Raw genomic sequence first — 19,677 nt, forward strand, 5'->3', positions numbered from 1 at the left:
CTTTGTCTAAACAAATGTAATGAGCATTGGTTCTTCTGCTGGAATGGAATGAAAGAGTGTTCAGCTGTGGGCCAGGGTTCAAACACTGCAGGGAATCCTCTGCTTTTTGTCAGAGGCCTTGTTGATATTGTAAACAACTACATATTCTGCTTTTCCTTACAAGTGAGATTTTATCTTTGTTCTTCCCATAAGAGAGAGGCACAAGAGACATCTACAGATGGTTTATGAATATTAAATTTATTACAATAACAGTTTACAGTACAAGGCACATACTGATGACTTACAATCAGCTTGCAACACTTGTAACTAAACAGCTGCATAAATTAATACAGGCGCATCATGTACAAGTTGGAGGGAATACTTGGTTCTGTACAGCTAAAACTCCAGTTTAATTCTCTTTAAAAGGCAAAGATGGTCCTAATTTACCAGTTTCATAACTTCCTTTCACTGTTCAGAACAGAGGGTAGGATATATTCATGTGATAGATGAGTGGAAGGTGAGCTGAAGAGAAGGAAATTTTTGCCTCAAACATTTGTAATTGCAGTGCAGCCCATTTGGTATCCACATAAGTGGGGTTTGTACAAAACTGACATTTAATATATGGCTACTTGTTGAGCTACCTGATAAATATTGGTTATTTTACATGTTTTCAGGTGGATATGTAAAAGGAAGAAAAAAAGCAATGATATAAGTAAATGAAATCAGTTTCTCAGTATTTCAACCACTCGGTCTAAAGGAAAGTGAAGCCTAAAACATCACAAAAATTGCTTTTGCAGTATTTATGATGCAAGAAACACTAGAAGTTGTTACCACTTACAAAATGCAGGAAATGAAAAGGAGGCCAGTGCTGATGTGTGCAGAGCTGTATGTAGTCCTGCTCAGGATTGTTTCCTCTCCCTCTGTCTCCTCCACTACAAACCTCGGGGATCAACTATTTTTTTTTATTCCTAGTTTATAAAACCCTGTGTTGCTCGAGTGATGTATGGCTATCAGAAGTAGTTGTGCATTTTTCCATGTAGTTGAAGCAATTAGGACCTTAAAGCGAATACGACATTGCCCAGGACGAACGACCACACTGAGGAAGGTACGGGAGCACTGCCACACACTGGGGTTCACACCTAATCCCACCCATCCTGGAGGGGCTGCTGCAGGCCCCCGCTGCCCACACGTGGAGCAGGGATGTTCCCATGCACACAGGCGTCCTCGTGCTCCAGAGGGAGGCAGTTCTCAGTTCAGCCTGGTTGGAAGTGCACAGGAGGTTTCGTTGAACTGCTTGGGTGAATGTGCTGGAGGCATCACGTTCCCAAATGCCTGTTGTCAGTGCTGCAGCCTCCATGGAAAACTCCTCTGTTTCAGCTGGAAAGGGGATTCTTCGGCGGGGGGAGTGTGGGGAAAGTGACATCTTGTCACCCTCTGTCCCCCCAAAGCCAGGGTGTTTATACTGCATTCAGGCGGATGTCTCCAAAGGGAATTTCTGTAGCTGTTTCTGGAGTGATGCTTTTCAGAATACGCTGTTGGAAAGCAATCAATGTTAGAAATTGATTAATTTTAGAGGTAATACATGACAGCCATTTAGAAAGAGATTTATAATAAAATACGACTTTGAGTTACACCTCTTGAACTACTGCTTAACTACTTAACTACTTAAACTACTCTTGAACTACTACCACTTATTACTTCAGGCCTCTGTTATTTCAGCACTATGAAGGTGTAAAGTGCTATAAAAGTACACAGTGGGGTTTTTTTAATTATTTGTAACATAACTGAAATCAAAGCTTGGCAGTTGTTGTATTGGTGCTTTAGGACTTTGCAGTTTACTTGGATACCCTCAGTCCACTGAACATATTCTTTATGAACTGGTATTTATTTGAACTTACAGTAAATCCCAAAATTGTCATCACGGGCTGCCACAGGTTTATGGCAGAGAAATCTTATCTTATGGGAGAGAAAAAGAAGCCTTTCTTACAGATATACCCAAGGGAACCAGCCTTTCACTGCCTCTTTGCATGACAGTGTCTGGTGTGATTTCTAGGAAGAGCCTCTAGTTCAGCAGAGCTTAAAAAAATTACATGATATAATATTTATAAGAATATCTCAGTGGCCTCAGTAAGACCTGGGGAGACTTTTGAATCCCTCAGAATGGGCAGAAGTCAATTAGCATTCAGCTGGCCAGGAACAGAACAGCCAAATCCCAGGTCATCAGTCCCTAGAAAAACCTACTCATAATATTTATGGGAATCACCTCCTTCCTAACATCAAATAGAAGCGACAGAGCATCCTGGATACCTCCTTAAGTGTCCCTGGGGTGATGATCAGCCGATAAACCATGTAGATTGGAATGAAGATGACAGAGGAGGTTCCTATGCAATAACCCACCACTGTGGTCCAGTAGGGATAATCATATTCAAAAAGCCTCAGCTCAGGAGGGTTGGACAGAAAGCTGCAAGTGACAAACTGACAAAGAGAAAGAATGAAGTATGAATAAGTGGATTTTGGTGGCACACACACACTGGGGAATTCTGTGTTCCTGCCTGGCACTGAAATAAATAAATTAGTAGGACTCAATGCATGTTGACACTGAAAAAATCCTGAATTACGTTAGTATGGATTTTAAAAAGAAACAAAAACCCAACAACAAACCACGGAACAAAAGACCAAAGTGATGCTTTCCAAAGCAGATTCTCTCCACACTGCACTGCTCTCTGTCAATATAGGAAAAGAAAGAAATGTCAGCTTGGTTAATGCTGTTGCATCATTTTCCTGCGCACATCATTCATGGCTGAGAAATGTCCTATGAAGCAACCAATACTTTTAGTTGAATATCACAGGAATAATATTTGTGAATATCTTTGGAAGGATCTCTGACTTTGTTTTTTCCGGAGTATCATCAGAAGCTCAAGATTACCAGGAAAATATCCATATAGAAATGACATCATTCCTTCTGAGCTTTCCTTATTTTGGGTTAGTTCCCACAGGGAATGCAGATAGCTCTGCCTGGTAACCACGTCCCCAGAGCTCTGTGCCTCTGTTTATTTTGCTGGTTTAGGATCACAAAGAGAACAGTTCTATAAAAATTACTGTGGTGTCACATTTTTATTTACAGCCTTTTCATCCCTTCTTTTTCTAGGAGTAATAGAATGAAAGTCTGTTAATTATGCCTTGATCATTACAAGTGCTTTGAATTCACTCTGCAGGTCTTAAATCTACATTCTGTGCTTCATAAATTCCATCTTGACCTGCTCTGCTCCCACTAAGGCCAGTCAGAATAAAAGACAGCGTGAACTAATTTTGAATCAGGAAATGAACACTTTATGTTCAAATGTTATCAATAATACTGCCAAGTCAAATATTTGGGCAGTATTTCCCATTCTGAATTACAGATTTATAAAGGTTGTAATTAACTGCCGTAAAATTTGAGTGGAATATTCTGAAGTTGTCGGTCAGCGGTTGCTGAGACAGTGTATTTACTGATCTTGGTTTTCCTCCTCTGACAGTGTGTTTCATCAGCTCTTATTCATTTTGCTGAGATAAACATAAAGCAACAAAACAAAGTGAGTTTGGTCAGCAGAGGGAAGGAGGAAAGTTATTCAGAACCCAGATGTACTTAGCTGACTCACCTACAGAAATCCTTAAAATCGTGATTTAGTAACAAGACCTTGCAGCATTGCGTTGGCTTTGTCATTAATTGAGCCTTTTTGGTTCAACGAAAATTATTACTGAAGAACTTCACAAGAAAATTCCAGAATTTAGCTTTTAGGAGTCTAAGGAACTGCTTTGCTCAGTGGAAAGAAAAAGCTCCAAAGAAAACTCACCAGAAGGAAGAGGGGACTAATTGCGACCCAGCAAACTCGCCAGTACCAGCCTGGGGCAGAGCCCAGCATTTCCTTCACGTCGTTGCAGAACTGGGTGATGCCTGTGGAGACAAGTGGGAGGAGAGGGGTGACAGCAGATCTAAGTTTTCCCTAAGTAGATGTTCAGCATTTTTTATGCCAAGCAAGTAAATCCAAAATCCAGCACCAAAGACTGTTTTGTTCCTATAACTCTTAATTATATTAAATCCTTCATTGGTCTGAATTATATCTCCTGTTACTTTTAGTTGTCTCTGTACTTCTCTCAGAGAACAATATTAATTCTCACGGATTTAGTAATCAGTGAGTTTGTAAAAAGTTTTGTGAACTTTTTCTGGAGACATCATTGATCTTTGTCTGCAGAAACTGAGGAAATGCTGCTCTGCAGCAGCTCAGGAGTGTTTGTAGACCTACCATAGAACCAGGACACAGCAATTGCCTCCAGGAACACGACGGTCAGGACAGCTGGACCAGTGGCGTATTCCTCAAACAGCTTTACCACATACGCTCCCCCCTGGAAAGGACATGGAATTGTCAGTGTCCCAGGGATCCAGGGATGGAAATCCTGCTTATTCTCGGGTGGGAAATTCACTCAGTTCTGTCCCTTTGTGGCAGTTCCTGCCAGGGAAATCCTTGGTGATCTGCTCGCTCTCTGTGGACATCCCTCACCACTGGGGTTGCCATGCAGAAAAGCTAAAACCTGCTGGCAGTTCTGCCTGGATTTTACTGAACAAAATGGGGTTTGGTGGTGCTTGGCAGGATGGCTTTTACCTGCCTTCTATGATGGCATCTTTCTCCAACATGAGTTATAGCAACTGAACAGGAAATAAATAAAGTGTTGCTTTGCTTTCTTCCCATTTGGGGTCTAGAATCATGAAGGAGGAGGCTCCTTGGAGAGGGACTAATCATCCTTGTAGAGCAAACACTTTAAATGAGAAGGAAGTTGCACATAAATGAGCAAGTGGAGTGAAACATGACAGGAAAGCCAAGTATTTTTTTCTTTTTCCCTTATGGTCATTACACTCATTATTCAAAAAATTCTTATTGTGAGAATGAAATGCACAAGCCCCACAGGGACTCTTTGGTGTGACTAATGATTTCTGGGATATCCAGGAAATTCATTACTAGAAGTTTTTGGAGAACTGCAACAGTCAACTACAGCATTTTCTAGCAGATCATTTTTGATAATTTTTGTAATTCAAAATACATTTTAAACATTGGGGAAGTTATAACAATTCGTGTTATTTTCAAACATGGAGTTTCTGGGAACAAGAAGTAAACCACACACAAAATGTGGAGGGCTGTCTGCTGACTGATGCAGCAGCTGGAGCAGCCGTGTCATTTATGATGTGTTGCAGTAGGATCATTTTGCAACACATTTCCTAGTGAAATAGTGTTCACATTTATTACAAGTAACAGATTTCTAATGTATAAAGATCACAGGCTGGAGATTTAATCTGATGTCTTGAAACTCTCTTGAAAAAATACCACCTTCTCCAAGATGTCCTTTGCAGGAAACTGCCAGTGAGGAGGGCTGGGAGTGGGTGAAATACTCACAAATGTCAGGGTTGCCAGTGACCCCAAAAAGCAAACAACGATCAGGCCGAGGACGAACAATTCCCTGCGTTTGCCCCAGACATGTGGGAATTCATCCAGTACTCCAGTAATCACTCCCTCTAGTCCTGCAAACTGGAAAGCATGGAAAAATCACTGGAAAATAGAGGGCAGTGTTACCTGCTTGAGAGTGTTTGGATACTTAAAGGAGCTTTACAGCACAGAAACACTGGGGCTTTGTTCTGCTATAGAGGTGGTGTGGCTGCTGTTTAGACAGGTCTCTCCTCAGAGAGCTCTTTAAAGCTCTTTAGGGTGGGGATTTAGTCTTCAAGTATCTGCAGGAATGGACTGTCATCCAGAGGCAGTTCTGTGTTACAGGCACTCGGGTGGGGACAAGTGGGAGGTGATTCAGTAGAACCAAGATCGTTAAATCAGCTGAGCTCAGCCTTGCTGGAAGGAGCTAATTCTCCATCTGTAAAACCAGGCTCACATCATAAGCTTTTAGTGTATCTCCTCCTCACAGTGCCACTGAGAGTCCTTTTAAATCCAATTTGTGAGAAAAACTTGCAGAATTTAATAATTGCTTTGTAGGTTTACAAGCGAGAAGGAGCCTGGAAGGCCGCATTCAACCAGGGGTTTGTGCATCAAGTGCTTTGGTTGTGTTTCTGGGTCTGTTAGGAGTTGTCACAGTATGACAGTGACAAATCATTTAATTATATTTAGGCAAAAATTGGTGTAATAGTTGCACCTGGAGTTACCAATCCTGCTGTAAACCCCCCAGTGACAGTGCAATGTTTGCAGTTCTGTTTCTGTGCTGTCTGGGGGGCTGAGGCCACACATGGAGGGTCTGGGAGCTCCACTACTCACCGTGCTGTCTAATCCCAGCGTGAGCAGCATCAGGAAGAAGATGATGGCGAAGAAGGTGGAAGCTGGCATGTTGGCAATGGCCTCGGCGTACGTGATGAAGAGCAGGCTGGGTCCTGGTGGCAGAGAATTGGGATAATTGTCAGCCAGTGCTGCTGCAGGGAGGGCAGCCTGGGTCACTGAAACATGTTGTCTCCCAGGGGAAAACTCCCCACAGGCTGTTACCACCACGTGTGTGAAGCTGCAATATGACTTGTATGTGCTGTATTTATGGGCTAATTTTTTAGCTCTACTGGGTAACAGTGCCCATATCATAAAGTCAGTATCCTGAATCAACACTAAATATTTCTCATCACTTGGGCTGTTCTCGATCTAGAAGGTAACTCACAAATATATCCTTTCTTAGAAGCAGTTTGAGGTAAGAGCATTAACCTACCGGTGTCTTTGGCAACCTCTGACACATCCTCGTTCCTCATCTCAGCCATGTATCCCAGCACGGTGAAGATGACAAATCCAGACACGAAACTGGTCACGCAGTTCACGGTGCTGGTAACCAGAGCATCTCTGCAACAGAAGACCTAACTCACATCAGGGAATGTGCATCTGCTGCAAAGAGTAATTTACAACCAGATGGGGTGAGTTAACAGTCTGGACAGACTCCTAGAAAAACTAGGAGAATACAGGGAAAAAAACAAGCAGCAGGTTTGAAAGAAAGTAAAACAAAACAACCCATGACTACTTTTCCTTCTTCAAATTCAAACAGGTGCTGTAACATTAGTCAGACACTAGATTGAATGCTGGCTGTTTTAAAGGAATAGGAATTACTATAGGAATATTAAAGAATTGAGAATTTTATTTCACAAGTTAGAAATAGAATTTTTTCAATTTAACAAGGAAACAACTATAAATTGCCTTTCAGCTCAAGAACATGAAGTCATTTCCTAAGATTAAATAATTACAGTGTGATGGTTTGGCAGGGGTTTAGTCCATTTTGTTGCCACAGTTTTCTACACTTTAGACCTCTGCTGTAATTGGTGAAAATGATTTCTCTTTAAGGTGGGCACAACAGAGGAGAAATGCTTTAGATTGCAAGTTCTTGCAATAAGGATTTCTGTTGTTACACTTCTGTCTCATTTGTATGTACACAGGTCTGACATTTCAGTGCCTTTCACCAGCACCGTGTTTCTTTTTCATCAATACCCACAGTTACATTTTTTAACTCGATTTTACTTTTAGATTAAGGTAGAACTCACTGGTAGCAGTTGTTATGGAATTTGTTGTAGCTGGCATAAGCCAATAGGACCCCAAAACCTGGTCCCAGGGAGAAAAAAATCTGAGCTGCTGCATCCACCCAAACCTGAAAAATATTGAAAATAAAGAAAAAATGACGTGAAACAGATTGAATGAGTTTGACATATTCAGAATATCACTTAGGGCTCCAAAAGGATTTTTCAGTGCTCTGCCTATGTCCTAATCCTGGTCTAACTGACACTTTGTTAGGAGAGATGTTGAAATATGAATGATTATTATAGATCTGTGAGAGCTGTAAATATCTACGCTAATTTTGGTGCCTATGGGTGCTTCTTTTATCTCTACACTGTTGTGGCATTTTCACTTCTGGCAGCATTTTAGATTAATTCAGTGATTTGCCTCGTAATCAGTTTAACACAAGTTTTGCACACTTTTGTATAGAGAACTTTCTATCCATGATTTTGCAGTCTGGAGTCCTCCAGACTCTGTGTGCTGTGGAGTAGTCCCGTGTTTGGCTTTGTGTCCTCCAGGCTAAGTAGTAGCTGAACACTGTCCAGATTTTTCCTAGATTTGTGGAAATCCATTTGACAGTGTGGGTGCAGTTCTGGTCCTTAGGACTCAATTCAGCTTTGTTGTAGCCGTGACAGATGCAAGTGTGATGATCTTGTTATGAAAAGCCTGTTGTACTTGAAAAGTGGCCACAGCCCTAATGAGTAATGTTCTAAAGTACAATATCAGTTCTCTTTCTGAAGGTGAAAGTCCTCATTCATTTATCCTCTTTTGATTGAAACATGGAGTTCATTACAACTCATTTCTAATATTCTCTTCCATCGTGTGAGGCCATCCTGTATCACCCAGACAGAGCTCTGTCATCGTCCAGCACACAGATTGCAATCTGCTGTCCTCACTCCAGATACATCCAATACAATATCAATGCCCTTTATTGCTTTTTCAGAAGATGTGGGTCCTTATTGGAGATGCTGCTTTATCAGAGACTGGTGTCTTTTCATTTCCTCTTCATTCAAAACTCTCCATATCAGCTGGGCAGCACCAGACTTGCAAACATTAGAAATTTTTAATCTATGTGTTTGTAGTATTTATTGCTTTGGGGTTTTTTCCATCACCCTCCTCACTAGACACTTTCACAGGCAGTGAAGTAAGTGCAGCCTTGGGCCTGATGGACTATTTGTCATCCACAGAGTTCAAGGCTGAATCAGATACTGGAGTGCCTGGGGTTTGTTGGTTCACTCAGTCTTGTCCTCACTCCTCCTTTCCTTCCAGATTTTGGAGGTGTATGCAGGCCTGTCTGATTTATTCCTCCTCCACAGCCTGTTCACCATTTTTCTAATGAAAAAATAGTCATTTGTTTTCTTTCAAATCATATTGCTAATTCTATTCACACACTGTATGGGAATTCTGCCACTGATGGTGGACTCTCATCTTTAAAGTTCTTCATAATTATGGAAGGAATAGCAGGACTCTTTAGACAAGAGCATGGAGTCAGGCTTTTAAGCCTGTGCTGAGACACCTGTTCAATCATGCTCTTTTGGACACTGAGGTATGTATGTGCTGATATACACAGATAGGCTAAAAGCAAATCTCTGCCCTTTGATGCTGTTTCTTACCTCAGTGGCCAGGAGTTTCTGCCAGTCGGGTTTCAAGTAGTAGAGGACACCTCTCCAAGCCCCAGGCAGAGTTGCACCTCTCACTAGCAGGACAAAGAGGATGATGTAAGGGAACGTGGCAGTCACCCAAACCACCTGTGAGGGAAAATGGTAACACAGCATTTGCCACGGGTAGAAATTTAACAGGGGTAATAAGAATGAGATAGTTATATTATATCTCTTAGGATTTATAACATCTTCACGTGAGCTGTTCCGAAGGTCTGCAGACAGGCAGTGTGCACATCTGTACCCACTTTCCTTGGCAGGGCTGTTCTTGCCCAGAGAACAAGGGTGTAACTTACTGGTGTCATGTATTACTTGGATAACAATAGCAATCACTCTGCAGCATTCCCAAATAATCAGCCTATAATCCCTGTCATGAACACTGAGACAATTCCCTGACAGTTAACTGGCTCATTTAGAACTGCCTCTAGACTGTCCTGTACCAAGTTGATTTATCCTGCTTTTGCATTCACCTTGCCAGATGTTTTGACCCCTTTCCAGATGCTGAAGTACACAATGGTGAAGATTAACAACAAGCAGAGGGTCAGTTGCCAGCTGATGCCCCCCAGGTCATCCAGCCCCTCAGACCTGTGCACCTGTAGAACTTGGCGGCTGAAAGAGGAAAGAAAAACACAGTAGAGAGATTTTTTTTTTAATAAATACTTACACTAAGTTTGTTTTGAACAGTCCCATACCGTGGTGTGAGCATTACAAGGAATCCTGAGGCCTTGATAAGTAGCCTTCAGAGTCATGTAATCTCAGATTTATTTTGTTTTAGCTGAAAGTTTGATGTTAATGGTACGTCGGGGATAACAAGTGATGACAGCTGAGTACCCCCATGCACTCTAAGCTTACGTAACCTACAAATATTCAGTGATTTTAATGGTTCAGAAGAGGCCACCATTAACATTAAGCCCTGCTCTCCTCCAAGGAAGAGCTTGCTCCCTGCTCCACCAGACTGTCTCCTATCACCATCCTCACTTACATGCACTTACGTATAAAATTCTTCTGCGGGAGAGACGGAGTGCACGGACCAGCTGACGTTGTCCTTGCTGAAGTAGTTGGTGCAGTTGCCTGTGTTCCAGGGGTTTGTGCAGCTGGTCCACGGCAGCTCCGCCGTGAAGGAGGATATGAGGTAGTAAAAGGCCCAAGCCATGATGGTGTTGTAGTAGGAGGCTACGTAAAGATCTACTATACAGATGGCAAAGCCAATTCCTAGTGAGGCAGGAAATAATTACATGCAGTCAGTGTAAAGTTTAGGCCAAAAATAAAAGGAATTGTTTATCACATCAACTACCATTAGTGACTTTCTAGGGCAGCTCTGCAGGACTTAACCATACCCTCCCAGGTGTTTACAATGCTGGAATTTCATGTGACTTCAGAAACACTCAGGATCTGATCCCACTAAAACATCATTAGACAAGACAGAACATGCTTATAGAGATTTTTTTTGTCTGTTCCTAAATTTCTGGAATTTAGAAATAGACATCTTGCAGTCTCAAAAAAGACAAGACCAGAGCTATAACACTGGGAACAACAGTAAATGAGCATATAGAACACCTCCTTTTCTTATCTTTTATTTATATTTTCAGGCTTGGGTCAGAGAAGTGGACTGGCCTCTAATCAATTTGAGAGTTGCATGTTATAGGTGTGTACAACAGTACACACACGTGCAGATGTACATAGAGTTCTAGGAAAGCTTTCTTTGTAAAACCAAAATCTTGTCTAGAACAAGCCTTAAGAGTTTTATGAGATTTTCCTTTTTTTCCCAGAAATTTCATCTTTGTAGGAAAATTTTCCAGTTATTCATAAAGTTCCATTTCCCTTCTTTACCTTTGAATATAGGACATATTTTTCTCCAAATGGAAATACACCCATTCCTGTGGTACTGTCCTAGTGCTAATTCCATATAGAAGAGGGGAATCCCTCCAAAGATGGCCATGATTGTGTAAGGAATGAGGAATGCTCCTGCAAGAGAGAAAGCACATGATTGTAACTCTTCATAGGACTTCTCTTCCAACAGTACCAGCACTCCAGAAACAGGAGTTCCTTTTATCTCACAGGGAAAATGCATATCCCCTCTATAGCCAGTGCACCACACTGAATTACTGTGGGATTTCTTGTGAGAGTAACTACTTAGCTGTGTGAACAAGAAGCAGCACTCAGGCCAAATTTCTCACATTTCTGTAGTGAGTACATGTAGGATGCACCAAGACTCCACTGGCTACAGTGGCTACAGCTGTGAAATGGGCTGCAGATAAATTAATTTATTTAGCCAGTAAAATGCCTTTGTTACATCAAGGAGACAAAAGTCTTTTCCAAGATCTCCTTGAGTAGATTTTAGATTTATATTTTGTCTCTTGTGCCAGTCTAAGACCTCGCCTTCCTCATGAGTTGGTTTTGACATGTTGGTTTATCTGACTTTAAAATACTCCTTTGGACAGGGATTGAGTGTTTCCTGTTGGAGGGTGATTCTGCACATAGCTTGCTCTCAGCTTCTAATTGTATACTGATAATTTAAATCCTGCTGACTGTTTTTTCTTTCGTCTTAATGTTATCCTATCCCAATATTTAAGTTTGCTTAAAAAGTAAGTCATTTCCCTCTGGTTATTTGGTACACATGATAATTTAAAAGCCACTGAGTCATCCATTTATAAAGCAAGGAAGTTCAGCATTAAGAAACACCCAACAGGGCTGGGCACTGACCTCCTCCGTTTTGGTAGCATATATAGGGAAATCTCCACACATTTCCCAGATCCACTGCATATCCAATGACAGAGAGGAGAAAGTCAATTTTTTTGCTCCAGGTCTCTCTGTCTTCCAGCTCCATCAGCTGCTGCTGCCCTTCAGCTCCACAGGTGGTGGACGTGGTAGTTGTGGTGGTGGTTGTGGCTGCTGGGGCCGTGCCCTGGGGATCCTCCACCTCTCCCATCCCATTGCAGGGGGCCGAGCTCTGAACTGCTGAATAACCATTGGAGATCTGAGCGGCCTCCCCTTTATCCCCCTGGCTGGGATGGACTTTATTGCCATCCTCCACCAGCCGCAGGGCAGATTTAGGGTTCCTGACCAGAAGTCTGTTCTCTTTACAGTCTTCTCCTTTGTTACAGTCTGAGACATCTTTCTTGGAAGTCAGTGGCTCAGTCTCACTGCTTGTTGCCTGTTTTTCCATTTTTTCTGGGATTTGTTCTGATCACTTGCAGACAGGCAGCAGCACAGAGTCCCCTCGTGGCTTGTCTTCCCACACTTTTATTCCCACCACTTTTAGAATTCCTCTTCCATACTTAAATCCATCAGATTGAAGGCACAGGCACCATCTAAGAAATTAAAAGAGAGTTACAAATCCATGATTCTGGTAACTTTCAAGTTACAACTGACAGATTCTGTGATTAAAATACCGTCGGAAGGAATTAGCCATCACAGCATGCAATGTGAATCACAGAGCTGATAATCCATCCAGGATTTTGTCCAGAGAAAGGAGGCAAACAGATCCTCTTCCACAGCAGAGGTCGGTGTACCTGCATTACACCCTCTCAGGCAGGTGTGCGGGACTTTGGGCATTGTTGGACACCTCACAGGCAGCCACAGTCCTGCTGTCTTCTGTTCTCTGAGCACTGGATTCACACCCAGGGAGCTTGTGGGACTCCCAGTTTGCAAACTGAGGTCAGAGTTTAGTGTGACTTGGACATTCATTTTCATAAGCTGTGACTGATCCACTCATCCTGTGGCAATTTCTAGATTCACCCAGTATGAAGGGGAAAGAATTATTTAAAGAAATATGAGATAACCATGGTTATAAAAATTACATTTCATGACTACCTTTCTTGAGAATCCCACAGTGTCTGCTATGTTTAGCAGCAGACCTAGAAGGCTTGAATGAAACTTCAGGAAAGTATTTAAATCTCACTGGTTTTGCATCAATTAACACTTGAGGCTCAGTCAACACTAATAGCAAGAAGAAAAGATCATAAACTTCAATTTTATTCTTTTGATTAAGAACTAACACGTGAGTCTAAAAGATAAAACTTGTCCCTGGCTTTATTTGACTCCTTGGGCACATAAAAGCATCTTTCCTTCTGTTTGGATCTGCTGACACTGTGGTTCCAGCCCCAGGAAGGGTAGTGGGCAAAAAAACAGGCACTGGGAGAATCCCTGGCTTTACCTGCCCTCTTCATATGTGCTAAAAACAGAATCCAAGGGAAATAAACCATCCTGAAATAAAGAAAAAACGTGACACAAATAACTTTTCCTTCAGAACAGAGAGAACAGAAAAAGAGTTGTGATTCAGCAGGTTATGCTTTGTTTTCTGCTCATTTGTTCAGATGATGTAAATACTCAACTGCCTTTACCCAACAAAACCCTGGCACAGGAGTTGATCCTCTGTGCTGTAAATTCCCCGGGGTAGTAACCCTGCTTTATAGCCAGCAAAGAGTCACACAATCTACACCACAGATTAAATGCCACCACAGATTAAATTATTACAATTACATCTATTTTTAACTTTTCAAAGCAATTTACAACAGTAACTACTATTGTCACATCCTAGCAGAACAATGAGCATTATTTCATTTTTAACTGGAGGAAAAACTAAAGCAGAGAAGGGATATTACTTGCTTATTTCTAGAATTTGCTGTTACCAGTGCTATTAAAACTCAAGTTTTTCCCAGCTTTGAGCCTTTTGCAAAGACAACTTGTTAAACCTCTTCTAAACATTTCTCAGTTCAAGTAGAAAGAGAAGGAGAGTTATCAAACTGCAGAGCAAACGGGAGGATGTTCTCGAGATAAAAGTCACTTGAAGGTGTTGTTTATAACTTGCAGGAATCTCTAATTCTCCAGGCTTACCTTCTGCCTTTACCCAAATAATGCAAGCAATGCATCATTAATTTGAATTTTTACAGGAGCAAATAATGCAAGCAATGCATCATTAATTTGAATTTTTACAGGAGCAAATAATGCAAGCAATGCATCATTAATTTGAATTTTTACAGGAGCACGTACTTTGCTACCATTAGTTAATCATCCACAAGGATTGAAACATCAAGAACAGGAGTTTCTGTTTTACCTGCAGGACCAGAAAACCCGAATGTCTTTGGAGTCCAAAACCTTCCAAATGTCCCAAAAGAGCTTATGTAGATGGCAACAGTCCTACCACCACTGGTGTCAACACAGAACTCCTCAGAAAGGCCACAGCCAATTGTATAGAGCATATGAAATATAAGGTAGGAATATGGAAAAGTAACCTGAGCCCTTCTGGACTTTACACCTCTGATCCATAAATGGGAAAGCAGTAAAGGATGTTGATTCAACTGCATTATCTCTTGGGACTGATTTTCCCATACCTGAGGTTTAAACACTTACTGTGTTTGCAAAGCCCTTTGTTTCTGCACAAAGATATTTCTCTGTGCTTTCTTCACTGAGGGGAGGGCCTCTGGTCACAAGGTCTGTGACAATCAGGATCATTGTCTATCCAGATGTAAGCTCCTTCTGGTCTTCTGCAGACCACAGGAAAGAAATGGAACATTATTTGAAATATTTTTGTAGAATTTTCAGTAGTTTGAGCCTCAAAGACGCAAAATGGCATGTGAATTTTCAGGGGCTTGAGATGGAACTATTTTTTTTTCTGAAACAGAACTACAGCTTGTCAGTTATCCTGGGAAATCTCTGGAGTGACAGACTCCAGGGCTATGCAGTGGTGTTCACGGGGGCATGGTTGGCACATGAAAACAGAACAGTTACAGAATCAGAAGGTTTCATTACGCTGTAAAAAACTGCAGGAGGATGTACTTTTTCCCCTGCTTTGTTACAACTCAAGAAAAAAAATACTTGAAGGAACTGTAACAGCTACAAACAGTGAACAGCTGCAGAACTGGAGCTCTTGGGGTTAGGAAGTATGCTAGGACAGCAGGGAGGACATCCAGGGAAATTTTTGCCCATTTCTCCATTTCTCTGTGCTGATCTCTCAGTAGTTCAGGTGCTTGACTGATGACAGTGAACCATCTCAGAAATGGCAGTTTATTACCTATTTTCAATCTGAGCTGTTGCAAAGGTTGCTCTTACATAACTGCACCTTGGCTTCTTATCACCCATAATTAGCTACAGAAGAGAAAGCAAAGCCAAGAAGAGGAAGAGGACAGATATCTGTGCCTTCATTTCGGTTTGATCTGTGTTTGGTGGACGTGACTTTGCCCCTTCGGGAGGCCCTGAGCGCTTTGTCTCCCTTCAGTAGCTCTGCCCAGAGATTATTCTGCAGGGCAGTTTTCACCTCAGTATTTCCATGCCATTCAAGAGCACGTGGAAGGTGCCAGGCTGGGAATGGCACCCTCCCTGTGCAAAGAGTGACTAAAGAGGAGTGACCCTGGAACATGTAGCGTGTCCACCAGAACTATTCCCTGCTTTGCTTGTTTGTTGAAAACACCCAGATGGATAATTGAAGACATGTGTTTGTACATGCTTGGCTGGAGCCACCAACGCAGTTCACATCAGCCAAATATTAATTAAATTATATTTATTTATCTCCCACACAGAGCTATACTTGAACCAGCACTGTAGATGTAAAAGCCCTGCGTGACACAAATGATGTAAAAGCCTTGATGCACAAATTCGGCTCCTTTGCCTCTAGCAAAGCAATCCTCGAGGAGCATCCCTGGCCTGGGGTCTGCTTCCTTTTGCACAACTGGTGGCTCATCTCCTGTTTATTTCTGGAGCACGCAGTGACCTCTCCTGGAGGTGTGGGAATCCCTTTAGTGCTCTGCCGCAGAGTAAACAAATCCTTCCAGCACTTTAAAACAAAGTGATTCTCCGGCTGGTTTTTTTTTTTTAGAGGAGAAAATGACTTTTAGTGTGTCTGGGAGAGTAAAGCAATGAGGTTGAGATACAGCAAACAGCAGATGCTTCAAGGAGGCAAATCTTAAAGCCTCGAGTCACCTGGAGGTTTCTGTGTTTGAGGTGTGGCTGCAGTGCCTGGGCAGCTCCCAGGGCTTGTCCAGCCCCCTGTGCCTGACTGCAGAAGTCATGGCAGCCGCAAAATTCGTAGATTTGCATATATTTCACTTCATGTGAATTATGTTCTTATTCCACGTGCTGATTTTACAAAGCAAAGCTTGTGGAGAAGCAGCCACTGACCGGGTTACAGCCGCATTCCTGCAGCAGAACTCACGGTCCCACATTCCCTCCCTCCGGCTGCTCGCAGGCAGGGACTTGCAGGGAATTAAAGCACTTGGAACCTCAAGACAAAGAGTGAGCCCAGGGTGCTGGCAAACAGAATCAAACTGTTAACTTGACCTAAGTCTCACTTTTATCACTAAGTATTTCAGATGGTTGAAGTTCCAGATCGGCCTGACTGCAGTTACACCTTGCGGTTCACACAGGCTTGTACATAAATGGAAAGAGTCCAAGGAAATTACTTTTATCTGGAATATCAAACAAGAAGTTTGTATGACTACGAATGAGATAGAACTCATTTATCCCATGCAGGAGAAGGCTGTGCTGTTTACCTGGAGGCACCATTCTCACCTCTGAGCCAAAATATGAGCCGTGACCCTCCGACAGACCTGGGTGTTTCCAGGTGCTGGACTCATGTCATACACGAGTCATATTTAGGTTCATCATGCAAAAAAATTAGTGCCTTTTGATTTTGAGTGTGTTCAGTTACACTGATTTAATTAAAAAATTAATACCTAGAATATCCTTTTCCATCCTATCTCCATTAGGCAAGCTGACAGAAAGTGTGACAGTTTGCATTTCAGATTTCAAAGCCTGATACTCATATATAATTGGTACCCACAGAATTGGGGTGTTAGGACAAAGCAGATTTCAGCTGATATCTAGAACATCCCTCAACAATTGAATATTGATTTGTTCAGGGTTTTTTTTTGAGATATTCTTCTCTAGTTGAACTGAGTTTTGATAGAGTGATCAAAACCCACTGAAATTTATGTTGCAGTGAGTTGTAACAGGTCTGATCCCAGTGCTGGTGATTTTAAATGTTACTGGATTGGGTGCTTTGGCACAGCACTGACATGTGAATGTTTCACAGGAGATTTGCAGTGATCATGGATCCTGTATATGAATATTTGCAGGTCTCCAAGGGCTTGCTCACACACTAAAGCAGAGTCCAAGTGTACTCAGCAAGTAGTGCTGGTGAGACAATGGCCCTCCTGGGTGAACAAAAGTGTTTCCCAAAGAGTGGCATAAGGAATGGGCTCTCTCCAGTTAACTCCTGTATTCCCAGATAAGGCTAAATATAGGTAAGATGGGAAAACAGTGCTTCTGAAAGCAACAGTATTGGGGAAATATAAACCTGTGCTGTGAGTTTTGTGTCGCAATTTTATCCATGTTTCAGTCTGAAATTAAAAAGTCTGCAAGAAAGAGAGATTTTTACCTTTAAAAATTTGTTGAGAAGGCAGATATTGTATTTTAGTGGGAATGCTGCCAAATTGGTGACAGTCATTTAAAGAACAGGAAGGGGGAAATGCATTTTGTGGCTTGAGAGTGTCTGTGTGTAGTGCAAGGAAACAGATAAGCTTAGAGGGAAGATATTGCTTTTGTATTCTTCCTCAAATTATTTATATAAGCTTGAAGGACGAGTGGTAACACAGCAAACATCACCAAATAAATACAGCACCATTCCTGAGTAACAGATGATGTTTCTTTGAAGGTGGCTTGTTAATGGCTATCTCCAAGTTACAGCCCTTTATTCAGGCTCCAAGTTCTCCTTAAGTTCTTTATGAAACACTTGTCCCACAGATGGGCTTCGTTATGTTCTAATTATGTTGTAACAGTTCTACAAGACACAGATCAACAGAGCTGCAAACACACAGGCTGGGAAAAGAGCTCAAACCTGAGCAGCAGAAAGGAGACCAGGACACAGAAACAACGTTTCAGGCTCTAATACTGTTACCAGTGAAAACTCAGCAGTTTGTATTTCCATGGAGGAAAGCAGGAAATGTGCAGTGTATTTAAGCTCTTTCCATGTGTGGGAATAATTATGAGGGGTTATTAAATTCCATTCTTAGGGCATTTTTTCTTCCTTTGACTGTCTGAAATTCATCATACCCTGTACAATTAACAAATGGACCCACAGCTGTCCCTTGCTATACAACAACTTTGCAAAGAACTCTCTAAGGAAATTATGGTCAATTCGCCATCAAAAGCACCAGAAGATGCAGCCCAAGTGTTTGAGCCCTACCCTGGTAAAAGTCTGACAACTGACAACCCACACTGCAAAAATGCCACAACATTTCCAAGAACCCAGATCCATTACATGCATGATCCTTTCCCCCCCAGGCTTTCTTAACACGTCAAAACATGTTGTCCTTGCCTGTATTCAGTTACATTACGTTCCTTACTTAAACTTCCACATTTTTGAGCAAACTAACCCAGCAAGCCAGTTAGTCTCAGTAAACATGTTTGACTATAAATACATAGGACATGCTCCTCAGATTTATTACTTACAATAAATCTGTCCCATTGAGTTCGATAATTTACTGTGCCAGAACCTTTTAAAATATAACTTCATATGGTTAACAAACCTCACTTTACCCTTTCAAAATAAATAACAACTTGCATTGACTTTTTTCTTTTTCTGACCCCTTCAGATTCTGCTGCTTTCCCTCATTTTTCCTTATAGTTTAATTCTTTTTTTGTAAATTTTGAATAGCTTTACATTTGTAATGCAGTTATGTGAACTGCCAGAACTCTTAATTTCAGATTGTTGGAACATTTTCTGCTTACAGGCATTTGACTCCCAACATTCATAACTGCTGGACAAGTGCCTGAACATGACAGAGTAGAGCATGTCACAGCAGAAAAGCAAGAGAAAGCATTAAAAGTTTTAAAAAATCAAAGCAAACTTCCACCAAAAATCAGCGTATCTTTTTCTACCTCCAAAGCTTTGTTAGATGCACATTTCCCTGATGTTTTAAAAATTAATCAAAGACCTGAGAGTTGCCTTAAAAAGGAACAAAATCTACAGTTCAGGTTTCAGCCTGTCATTAGTGTTTCAGATTTTATAACTGAAGTTGAAAGAGGCAACGAGGAAGGAAAGTTAATGAAACTCCAGTGTCTGCTGCTGCAGGAGGTCGGCTCTGAGGAGGAGCCGTCTCAGAGTCTGTCTGAATTTCCTAAAGTACTTTAGACATCACCGTGTTAAAGACAAAATTATAAAATACCTGTGTTTGGGGTCGGTCTGAAGCGCTTCCCTTGGAGTTATCCAAGCCCGAGGGACCTTCACCCACATTTACTTCAGCCTCGGGAACTCAGCCTGTGGGCAACTCAGCACCTTGGGGAGGTTTTTGTACACCAGCCCCCCTCACATGGTCTGATTTCCAGATAATCTGCTGCCAAAGAGCTCTTTAAGAATTTTTGCGTCACTTTACCCAAATAAACTTTATGTTTCACCAGGGCTGCAGCTCAGTTTTCCTCCTAGAGGTGGGTGGCTACATTTGCCTGCTCTGATCCGTTCAGAGCAGGATCCAATGAAGGCAGAGGGAGAAGGA

The 19,677-nt window shown here is 41.8% G+C and overlaps 1 protein-coding gene across 1 annotated transcript; it reads right to left on the minus strand.

Annotated features, from left to right (window-relative positions):
- Window positions 1–216: 216 nt before the first annotated feature.
- On the minus strand, window positions 217–19,676 carry SLC6A4 (solute carrier family 6 member 4). The gene is made up of 14 exons (XM_064677505.1): window positions 19,351–19,676; window positions 11,891–12,498; window positions 11,018–11,152; window positions 10,180–10,399; window positions 9,658–9,796; window positions 9,143–9,277; window positions 7,520–7,623; window positions 6,703–6,830; window positions 6,270–6,382; window positions 5,406–5,537; window positions 4,263–4,362; window positions 3,813–3,913; window positions 2,287–2,454; window positions 217–1,511 (listed from the first exon to the last, which is right to left on the minus strand). Exons 2-14 carry the CDS (start codon window positions 12,351–12,353, stop codon window positions 1,437–1,439), a joined length of 2,013 nt encoding a protein of 670 aa, XP_064533575.1. The 5' UTR covers window positions 12,354–12,498; window positions 19,351–19,676; the 3' UTR covers window positions 217–1,436.
- Window position 19,677: the final 1 nt, after the last annotated feature.

Source organism: Pseudopipra pipra, chromosome 21 (genome assembly GCF_036250125.1).
Source record: "Pseudopipra pipra isolate bDixPip1 chromosome 21, bDixPip1.hap1, whole genome shotgun sequence".
Taxonomy (NCBI): domain Eukaryota; kingdom Metazoa; phylum Chordata; class Aves; order Passeriformes; family Pipridae; genus Pseudopipra; species Pseudopipra pipra.

Coding starts and splice junctions, on each gene's coding strand:
- SLC6A4 (XM_064677505.1), bottom strand. CDS start 12,353: ATGGAAAAACAGGCAACAAGCAGTGAGACTGAGCCACTGACTTCCAAG. Junction 9,797..10,179: donor CCCGCAGAAGAATTTTATAC/GTAAGTGCATGT, acceptor TTCCTCTTTCAG/CCGCCAAGTTCTACAGGTGC. Junction 4,363..5,405: donor CACTGGCAACCCTGACATTT/GTGAGTATTTCA, acceptor TGTCCTTTCCAG/GGGGGAGCGTATGTGGTAAA.